The sequence below is a fragment of the Urocitellus parryii genome, chromosome 6, assembly GCF_045843805.1.
Source record: "Urocitellus parryii isolate mUroPar1 chromosome 6, mUroPar1.hap1, whole genome shotgun sequence".
Lineage (NCBI taxonomy): Eukaryota > Metazoa > Chordata > Mammalia > Rodentia > Sciuridae > Urocitellus > Urocitellus parryii.
In genome coordinates this window covers 6,270,165-6,281,288 of record NC_135536.1, presented here as the reverse complement: position 1 = coordinate 6,281,288, position 11,124 = coordinate 6,270,165, and the positions used below count along the sequence as shown (strand labels likewise).

At 48.9% G+C, this 11,124-nt stretch overlaps 1 protein-coding gene across 1 annotated transcript in view; it reads left to right on the top strand.

The window, feature by feature from the left end:
• The first annotated feature begins 1,053 nt into the window (after positions 1 to 1,053).
• The window catches only part of Yy1 (YY1 transcription factor), a 33,650-nt gene continuing 23,579 nt past the window's right edge, over positions 1,054 to 11,124 (top strand). The window contains exon 1 of the mRNA XM_026415110.2: positions 1,054 to 1,824. Coding sequence (XP_026270895.2) covers positions 1,152 to 1,824 — 673 coding nt within the window. The 5' untranslated portion in view covers positions 1,054 to 1,151. The remainder of the gene's footprint in view (positions 1,825 to 11,124) is intronic.

The following is an 11,124-nucleotide window of genomic DNA, read 5'->3' as shown; positions in this document are numbered from 1 at the left end:
TTCCGCCAGCCCGCCCCGCCCACCAGCGGCCGCCCGGGACCCCGCTGCGCGCGGAACCAGGACTCCCGCGGCGAGGTGAGGACTGTGCTGGGGACATTGTCCTCCCAGCCCGACTCCGTTCGCTCCGCGCTCCACTCACCCGCCATCGCTCGCCAGAAGCGAGAGGCCCAGGGCAATCGCTGAACACGAAAAACGAAGCACAGGCGTTTCTAATCAAAGCACACTTTATTGGGACGACCGGTCCACACAACGTGTGGCGGCGGCTCCCGCACCGTAACCGGGACGTCCCCGGCCCGAAGCCCCCTCTGGCAGGCCGCCCCTCCCTTCTCCCCAGTCTCCAGCGCCCGTGCGCCGAGGCCGCGCGGACCGCTCACCGGCTCCCGAGTCGGCGGCTGCAGCGACGTCGCCTTGCTCTCAAGTGCGACCCGCCCGGGCCCCAGGCGGCGGTTTTGTCGCCGTTGCACCGCGGAGGGCGGGCGCCGCGCGACGCCGAGCGGCAGGAGGCGCGGCGGCGGCGCCGCGTTGACGTCACGCGCCTAGGGCCAGCCAGCGCGCGTGGGGGCCGCCCCGCCCCCTGTCCCAGCGGCCCCAATCCGGGAGGAGCCCGGGTGGAGGGGCGGGGCCGCTGCGCGAGCGGGGCCGCCCGATTGGCAGAGGAGGAGGAGCGAGAGCGCTAGGGAGCGAGTGAGAGCGAGGCGGGGCGGGCCGGGCCAGCGCGTAAGTCTCGCGAGTGTGGCGAGCGGAGTGTGGCGGCGGCGGCGGCGGCGAGATCTGGGCTCGGGTTGAGGAGTTGGTATTTGTGTGGAAGGAGGCGGAGGCGCAGGAGGAAGGGGGAAGCGGAGCGCCGGCCCGGAGGGCGGGAGGAGGTGCGGCCAGGGCGGGCGGCCGAGGCGCGGCGCGGCGAGGCGGGGAGCGGGACGAGCAGCGGCCGAGGGAGCGCGGGGCGCACCGAGCGAGGGAGGCGGGGAAGCCCCGCCGCCGCGGCCGCCGCGCCCGCCCCTTCCCCCGCCGCCCGCCCCCTCTCCCCCCGCCCGCTCGCCCGCCGCCTTCCTCCCTCTGCCTTCCTTCCCCACGGCCGGCCGCCTCCTCGCCCGCCCGCCCGCAGCCCAGGAGCCGAGGCCGCCGCGGCGGCGGCGGCGGCGCCCTCAGCCATGGCCTCGGGCGACACCCTCTACATCGCCACGGACGGCTCGGAGATGCCGGCCGAGATCGTGGAGCTGCACGAGATCGAGGTGGAGACCATCCCGGTGGAGACGATCGAGACCACGGTGGTGGGCGAGGAGGAGGAGGACGACGACGACGACGAGGACGGCGGCGGCGGTGACCACGGCGGCGGGGGCGGCCACGGGCACGCCGGCCACCACCACCACCATCACCACCACCACCCGCCCATGATCGCGCTGCAGCCGCTGGTCACCGACGACCCGACCCAGGTGCACCACCACCAGGAGGTGATCCTGGTGCAGACGCGCGAGGAGGTGGTGGGCGGCGACGACTCGGACGGGCTGCGCGCCGAGGACGGCTTCGAGGACCAGATCCTCATCCCGGTGCCCGCGCCGGCCGGCGGCGACGACGACTACATCGAGCAGACGCTGGTCACCGTGGCGGCGGCCGGCAAGAGCGGCGGCGGCGGCTCGTCGTCGTCGGGCGGCGGCCGCGTCAAGAAGGGCGGCGGCAAGAAGAGCGGCAAGAAGAGTTACCTGGGCGGCGGGGCCGGCGCGGCGGGCGGCGGCGGCGCCGACCCGGGCAACAAGAAGTGGGAGCAGAAGCAGGTGCAGATCAAGACCCTGGAGGGCGAGTTCTCGGTCACCATGTGGTCCTCAGGTGAGCGCCGGCCGCGCGCCGTAGCCCGGGATGTTTTTGTTTTGAAGGGAAGCCATGTTTTATGTGTGTGATGGGCGCCGCCATCTTCTCCGCCCGGGCAAGTATGGCGGCCCCAAAAGATGGCGGCGGCGGGGGCGGTGGGCCGCGAAGATGGCGGCGCGGGGGAGGGGCGGCGCCGCCCGGCTAGGCCGCAATGGCGTAGTTTGCGCGAGGGCTGGCGCGGCGGCCGGGCAGGCGGCGGGGGAGGGGACGGCGCGCCGCCCGCCGTGCCAACGGACGCGCGCCGGCCGGTGGTGGGCACCGTCCGGCGCTCGGCGGCAGGCGTACGGGCCGCTGCGGGCGTTGGCGGGTCGCGTCGCGGGCCTCGCGGGCCTCGCCGGGCAGCGCGGTGCCGTTCCGGCGCTGTCCTCGGGGGGGCGCTGCGCCCCGCCCCGTCTTCCCTCTCGCGGCCTTCCGGGAGGGGGCGGCGCGCGGAACCGGGCCGGCTTCCTCCCTCCCGGCGTCCCGGACCCTGCCCCGCGGTCACGCTGCCTCGGCCGGCGGCGCTGCGGGGCGGGACTTGGTGCCTCACGTAGGGCCCGCGTGTGCCAGCTCGGGCGTCGGTTGGAGCCTGTCAATGCGCTGTGGTCGCGTTCCTCGCTGGAGCCTGGCGGGAGCTGGCGGAAGGGCCTTCTCGCGTGGGGCAAGCGCCCCTGGGTTTCGCTGGGGTTTAGCGTTCAGCTCTCTGCAAATTGATTGGGTTGGTTTGCGCATCAATGGATGTTGCCACCAAACTAAGTCGGACAGTTAGTTTTAAGTCTTTCTGGCTTTACTTTATAGAATGTTGGTTTTTTTCTCCGTGGAAAGGATTCCAACAAGTGAGAGGTTACTGTTATTATAAGACTTGTAACGAAGGCCAGAAAACACATGTACGGCGGAAGAATCTGACCTGACATGTAAAATCTATGAGTTTCGGTTTAACTATGAAAAGGTTGCGTAGACTCTGGGCTGGTTTGTCACGTTAGTGTCCGGTAACTGGGTTCTTTTGCAGCCTAGCTGATTGCAGGGATATCCCTCGACTAGGAATCCTACCGTATCCGGGGAATCCAGCAACTATGATAATTGTTTGTTACTGAGTTTGAGGTAGAACCCCTTTCCCCATAACTTAAACCTATATCCTAGATTCTTGGAATTGGGTGGAGCCTCAAAATATCCATGACCTTTGAGTATTAAAAGATCGTTAAAATTCACAGGCAAGAATGAACAGAGGATGAAAGGTCCTGGCTGTGTCTGGATAACTAAACTAGTTGGATCTGTGATTCAAAGAGGACTGAGTAAAACTAAGAGTATGCAAGTGCCTAATAGTGATTGCAAGATACCTTCTGCATATTTTGGTTGCTCACGATGGTTGTGCATTGATCATGTTGGAGCTAAAAGCCATGACTTCTCACTAATAGAAGTAGAATAATGGATGGAGGTATATGTTACTGGTGAATTGGCTGGATTGGTATGCCATTTGAATTTAGATATGTAGGTAAAGGTACATTAACCACGTAAATTTACTTCATTTCATGGTATGGGTCATGTTGCTTTTACAGTAACTTAGAGAACAGGTGTTTGCTAACTTTCTGCACATGGTCTTACCAAATTGTAAACCCACTTTTCCAGACCCAGAAGGCCTCACAGTGTGTGAAGTTGCTTCATAAAGTGTGTGGATCAAGGCAGCTGGCTGGGAAAGAAAGCCTGAGGGGCCTAATGTGGGTTAATTTACCATCAGGTCAGCTTTTCAAGTCATCACTTTCCCTGTGGAAGTGGCTGCTTACAAGGATTCACAATTTGGGGTTATTTTAATGTGTATTTCTTGAAAGCATTAGTTGTCTAGTGTATTACGGAGTACTCTGCCTAATGTTAGTTATGCATATAATGGTAGCAATGTAGGATGATGGCCTGTTTTCTCAGACATGCTTTGTGGTAAACTGTCCTCCTTCCTTGTCCTTGTGATTTGGAATTAGTACCAAAGAGAGGCTAACTAGTTTATGTTCAACTCTGCATATCCCAAGTTCAAATTCTGAAAATAATTTCACCTTCAGAACTGAAATAGGACGATACAATGGTAAGTGAAGAAATTAGATCAAAGTAGATAGTTAAGCTAAGATTGTGTGTGTTGACCTGTTAACAGTTTTCCTATATGCAAATTCTATCCTAGCATTAGAATTGTATTCTAACTATAGTGCAGTTTACTCAACTAATCAGGTAGATTGGAGTGAGCTGTGCAACCAATTTTACAGTTTTATGCCAAGCTTAGTTATCTGAAACCCTTACAAAAATAATGTACATGTGGGGTGTTCTCTGGGTACTAGTTATTTGTTTTTTAGCACTTTTTGGTTTAAAAAAAAAAAACATTTTAGCGGGAGTCAGCATGTTTGTGGAAACCAAATATTTGGATTTTGTAGGTCTCTGCTTGTATGCCAACTTCCTTGAGGTCTGCTTTTTTTAAATGCCTTTTAAAAAAATGATAAAATTCTCACAGTTGTAGTTTCTTCTGTATCACCAGACTGTGCAAGTCACTACTGTCTTATTCCAAAACATTTTCATCACTTCAAAGAGAAACTTGTGATTAGTTACTCCCAGCCCTGGCAACCAGGAATCTACAATTCTGTCTATGGACCTGCCTGTTTCAGACATTTGATACAGACAGTAGCAAACAGCTTGTGGCCTTTTGTGCCTGGGTTAGCACTGTGCTTTCAAGGTCCATCCATGTGGTGGCATGCACCTTTTTTTTTTTTTTTTTTTAACTGAACAGTACAGTTGTGAAGATAATTTGGCAGGACCTGCTTGTTTTTTACAGAAGAGAAATTTAAGGCCTCCTTAATCTGATTATGTTTTAATATTTAATCACAGTTCGGTTGTTTTGAATATTCCTATCAGTTACTTTTGGGCCAGTGTTTACTTTGGTCTTCTTCCTTGCCTATGATTGATGACAGATTTAGAGCACAGTGTTATGTGTTTTTTTTCCTTAGATATTCATCACTATTATATAGGAGTGACTTTGTGTTTTATAGAGCCAGTTATAAACTAAAGCACTTAACCATTGAGTTGAGTAGGGAAAATTGAGATAAAAGCTGAGCATTTAAAACAATTAGTTTGAGAGAAACCAGTGGATCTTTAAAATCTTGTTTTCCTGTGGCTGGAAATTGTGACCTTTGGTGGGGGTTGTGCTGGGGTTGGAAAGCAAGGCCTTGGGCACACTGTGCAAGCATTCTGCCACTGAGCTATGCCCCTGCCTTGTGACCTTCTTGAAGCTGTTGATACTGTATCTCCATTAAACTGAATATAGGAGTGCTTTGTGCTGGAGTGAGTAGAGAACATCTTAAGATGAGAAAACTACTGGTTCTAAAATCAGAAAGTTGAAAGAAAGTCAAAATGTATCAAATTTTTATGTTTTATACAGAAAACTCAGGTTTTGCCAGGAATTATAAGTCATGACCATTTGCCAGTCCTTTGGGATTCATTTAATCTCACTTATTGTACTATTTATCACTACGTAGAAGGGTCATAATTGTAAATTTCCATGGAGCCATGTCAAAAAGCCATCCAAAGTAATCATGTCAACTGCATGACCTACATAGGGCAGCTCAGTCATAGATCCTGAGTCCTGATCCGGTAGCTTGGGAGCCTCAGCTTATTGAGAAAGCCTCTTGTGCCTTAGACTTACTACTGGGTTACTAACCTTCCCTTTCCCCTCCCCCTGCCAACAGCTGTCTTCATTAGTGGGAAAAATCATCTCAGGAAAAGTTAAGGGATCCTGTCCTTACCTATAACTAGCACTTAGGCTTTCAAAAAAGAGTAAATTAAAAAACAAAACACCTATGCTGCGTGGTTATTTACAAAAGGGATTCTTGTTCGTTTTCTGAAGTCTGCTTAGCAGGTTCAGTCTTTTTTAAAGCTGGGAAACTTTGGGCTCATAACAGGTTATGAGCAAAACAGCTATTATAATGAATGTTTCTTAATAACTGCATTCTTCTGATTAACTCCTGATCTGCCCAGGTGACTCTTTTTTGTGTTCTTACTATGTCCAGTGGGAAGAGTAAGCAAAAGAGGGAGTGTGATGATTTCAAAACTGAATGTTTACCAGTGAGTCTTTATTTATTTAGGTACCAGGGATTGAACCCAGGATGCTTAACCACTGAGCCACATTTCCAGCTCTTTTTTAAAATTTTGAGACCGGCTTCAGCCTTCTGAGCCTTGGGGATTAGACATACACCACCACTTCATGCCCGACCAGTGAGGTGTTCTTTGTTTGGTACCAGGGATTGAACTCAGGAGCACTTGACCACTGAGCCACATCCCCAGCCCTATTTTTGTATTTTATTTAGAAACAGGGTCTCACTGAGTTGCATAGCGCCAAGCTTTTTGCTGAGGCTGGCTTTGAACTCACCATCCTCCTGTCTTAGCCTCCTGAGGCGCTGGGATTACAGGCTTGGCCACCATATCTTATAATAAGTGTGTGTGTGTGTGTGTGTGTGTGTGTGTGTGTGTGTGTGGTGTTGGGGTTGAACCCAAGGTCTTCACATTGTAGGTAAGTGCTCCACCCTGAGCTTCATGGCCAGTCCTGTGATTAATTTCAGCAAGAGTCCAGTGTTTCCCAGGAATCATACCATTCACAGCATCGTATTTCCTTTCTAGAGGGCACCAAGCAAGGATATGACCTTGGCAAGTCTTCTGTCCTTGGAATGTTTGTAAAATAAGTTGTTGAAATAGGATATTCCTAAAGTCATTTTCAATCTCTCTCTTTTTTTTTTTTTTTTTTAATGAGAGATTGATCTTTGGGCCTCTCCCACACTAAACAGGCAGCTTTACCACTGAGCTACACCCTCGGCCACTATTTTCAGTCTTTTTGGTGTTTGGTGTTTTAAATTTTGAGAGAGGATCTCACTAAGTTGTTTAGGCTGTCCTGGAACTTGTACTCCTGTCTCAGCCTCCCCAGTAGCTGGGATTATAGGGGTACACCACTACACCAATTCATAAATTCTCCTTTACAAATTGCTGGGTGACTATAGGAAGCAATATACCCAATTTCTTTGCTGGGGATGGAACTCAGGATCTCTCATAGGCTAGGAAATCACTTTACCACTGGGGCACACCCCCAGCCCTCAAGTAGAATTCTTAATAATTATCTAATTAAGCTTTACACAATGATTTTTTATATAATCATTAAAATGATTACAGTGGCACACACCTGTAATCCTAGCAACTCTGGAGGCTGAGGCAGGATGATTGCAAGTTCAAGGTCAGCATGAACAACTTAGCAAGACCCTGTCTCAAAATAAAACAGGATGGGAATGTGACTCAGTGGTTAAGTGCCCTGGCTTCAATCCCAGGGGATTCTTTGCACACACCCATCAAAAGAGTGTGTGTGTCTGTGTATAATGGTTATTTCTTGTGTAAGTTTAAGTCCCCTCAAATAGAGGAATTGGGGAGTAGACAAAGGGGCTGCACTACTGTCCAGGAACCTGTTCTGTTGTAGTCTAGCCTTTCTCCACTAGGAGAGCATCAAACTTTGAATTAAGTTCTTGGAAACAATTTCGTGGATGAAAGTGTGCTATAAGGCAGAATCATGGTATGTAGATCAAAATACCTTTTTGTATTCCTAAACGCAAAGCACCATTACTACTCAAATAGGTGAGAAGGAAGGTGTTGAAGGCCACAGCCAGTGGGGATGACACCTGGCATTTTGCCAGAAGTAATGGTTGAGAGGCCTTTAAGATGATGCTGGATTGATTCAATGTATATAGACCCCTGCTGTCCGCCTTGGGCACCCACTACTTTGGAGCTCTCTCAGGGATTCCTGGGGAGTTCGTGTTGGTTGGTGAAGTTCCGGTGTGTGGTGTGGTGTGCCTGAGAGGGGCTGTGTGGGTGGTGTTCATGGGTGGTGGTCGGGAGAGTTCCTGGGGAGTGTTTGTGGAGTGCTGTTGGAGTTCAGGCAATAAAGTTTCCTGTTTGAACTTACAAGTGCTTTTAGATGATTTGTGCCCAGCCAGACTGTGGCAGGAAGGGTTCTGTTAGAAGGATTTAGATTCAAATCCCAGATCTGCCACTTAATGTGCTGCTTCAGATACTTTATTTGACCTGACTTCCCTTCCCTTTCTTTTCTTCTCTGTGGACACGTTACCACAAAGCCACATCCCCAGTCCTTTTTATTCCTTTTTTTTAAAATACACTTTTTTAGATGTTAATAAACCTTTATTTTATTCATTTATTTATATGTGGTGCTGAGAAACAAACTCAGAGCCTCACACAAGCTAGGCAAGCGCTTTGCCACAGAGCCACAACCCCCCTCTCCCTCTTTTTATTACGTTTGAGACAGGGTCTCAAAAGTGACTGAGGCCAGCTTGGAATTTTCCATCCTCCTGCCTTTGGCCTGCAGAGTGTCTGGGATCATAGTCATGTACCAGTACACCTGGCATTATTTGACATTTCTGAGACTGACATTCTTATGCCCAAACCATAAGACTTGATAATAAAAAAGATTTTGCTTGGATTGAGAAATGTGACAGTTGCTAGCATACAACAGGTACTTAGAAAATGATGGTATCTTTTTACAAAGTCTTTAAATGAGAAATAGCCTGTGTCAGATTTTGTCACCTGCTTATCAGTGATTCCCAAATCACTGAACCCGCTCCCATTTTAGTGAAGGACTAGGTGATGGCAATGATGAATAGATGATGTCTTTTGCCAGAAGCAACCCGGGAAACCAGAGCAAAGTAAATGGCCTAAGATGGATGGTATGGAAAAACAATTCAGCCAACATGCACATAAATAGGTAAATGTGCACACTGAAAATAGAGAATCAAGATCACAGAAAATGTGGGAAATACTAAGCTCTCCCCTAATGAGCTTCCTGGCAAGCAGGATAAAAAGGGAAATTACATTGCCTATACTGACACCAAGATGTGAAAAACTTGAGAAAATTGAACTTTTTTTGGTCAGTACTGGGAATTGAACCTAGAACCTCAAACATGCTAGCCAAGTGCTCTGGCACTGACCTACATCACCCCCATTTTTTTTCCCTCCCTTTGGAGACAGGTTTCCCTAAGTTGTTCAGGCTGGTCTCCAACTTGCGGCCCTCCTGCCCCAGCCTCCTGAGTAGCTGGGATTATAGACATGAGCCACTGTAACTGAAAAAAACGAGCTTTTCATAATACTGAATATTAAACTGTACTACTTTGGGACTGGGGTATACCTCAGTGGTTAGGCCACTGATGTTCAATCCCTAGCACTGCCGGAAAATATAAAAAATAAAAATAAAAACAACAAAAAACCTGTTTTATATGAAGGGGAGTCCTGAGAGGTAGGAATGCACAGAGTTGTGTAAAAAAAAGGGGGGGGTGTTTTTCTTTTTCAATTAACATAGTGTCAAATTTCACAATGCTGTCAAAGATGACAGGTTACATTTCAGGTTTTTCTTTTTTTTAAAGCTAATTGAAGAATTTATAATTTTCTATATTCTTTTCATACTTGTAGTTTTATTTTTAAAATCATTATGCCTAATGGAGGATAATTTGATTTTTTTTTCAAATTGTGGAAATCCCAGTTTTCCATGTAAAGCCTTGGATTTATGTGATTAACATTGTAGCGGGCTGGATAATAGCTCCAAAGATATCCGGTTTCTAATTCCTGGGACCTGTGGGTGTCACCTTATTTGCAAGGTGTGATTAAACCGAGGCCCTTGAGATGGGGAGAGCAGCCTGGATTTTTAAGAGAGCCTAAGTTTAATGGCACAATGTCCCCTTAACTTCACAAGAGAGACTGACTGCAGGTGAGGAGGGGTGGTGAGCCCAGGGCTGGTTCTCCTGTAGGGGCTCCTGGAAGAGCCCACACAGCCACTGGAGCTCTTTCTGATCTCCAGAGCTCTTAAGAGGATAAATTTGTGTTGTTTTAAGCCACAAATTGGAGGTAATTTTTTGTAGAGACAACAGAAAACCAGTCTGTATGCTGACATGCCCTGAGCACTTCAGTCTACATGTAGTTAGCAAGTCCCCGCCACGTGTGGGACTGGTCATTACCCAACAGCAGTAAACCTGCTGTTCTCCTTCACCTAGGAGCAGGGAGTAGAACAAAGGTTTGTTTGCACTTGACTCAGCTTCCCAGAGACAGGGGTTGCCATGTAATTTGCCAATCACGTGGGTGGTATTCTTTAAAAGTTGAGAAGACAGAGCAAGGTTGAGAGTGGAGGTTGAAAATGGAAAGGCAGGCACCAAAGGCGTCTGGCAGAAGGCTCTCAGGGTGGGTGTTGGAGGGGGCCTGGATGATGAGAGGAGAGCAAGAAGAGAAAGTTGTGTTTATTAGGTGCCTTGTGTCTGGCACTGAGAAAATCTGGTTGGCGTGCAGAGGGCAGAGAAGACTCCTTTTTGGTGTGTCTGACATTGAAGATTGAACCCAGGGCTGTGTGCATACTAGGTCAGTGCTGTGCTGCAAGCTATATCACACCTCCATTCTAGAGACTCCATTTTTTTAATGACTTCTGCACCTCTAAAGTGCTCCTGGCCTATCTGTAGTTCTTTAATTATATCTTACTGACATGCTTAGCTTTGAGCTAGATTGGTAGTGATCATTGCTTTGGTCACATAAAAGGAGATAGAACAACTGGGAGACAGTTGGGCTAGGGATAGTTGTAACCTTTTTTTTTTTTCTTCAATATTTTCTTAGTTGTCAGTGGACTTTATTTATATGCTGTACTTATAATTGAATCCAGTGCCAAGTGTTCTGCCACTGATCCACAACCCCAGGCCTTGTATACTTTTTTTTTTTTTTAACCTTTTTCACATGCAGAACCAGTGTTTTCTATATGAATGAATTGTCCTGTTCCATCTATAGATGGTGTTGGCTAGGTCTTATTTCTCTACTCCCCCTGTCTTAGGGTATTGATTTAGCTTTGTTCTGGTTGTTCTAGATCATTTGGTCCTACTTAGAATGTTAGCACTGGGATCATCTAATGGGTGTTTTTGACTTGGCATTCCCAACAGGAGGACACCACCACTGCACCTCTTTTGGAGTGCTGCTATTTGTTTGTTTATTGTCCACACTTTATAACTGGTGCATTATAGTTGTTGTAAATAAGGGTGGGATTTGTTGTTACATGTTTGTGTATGCACACAGTGTGATTTGGTTAATATCATTCCCCAGGATTTTCCCTTTCCCTTCCCTTCTCCCTCTTTCTGGTCCCTTTCTTCTCTTCTCCTAATCTCCCTTGGATTTTCATGAAATCCTTCTCCTTTTGTTGATGGACACTGAGGTTGATCCCATAGTTTGACTATTATG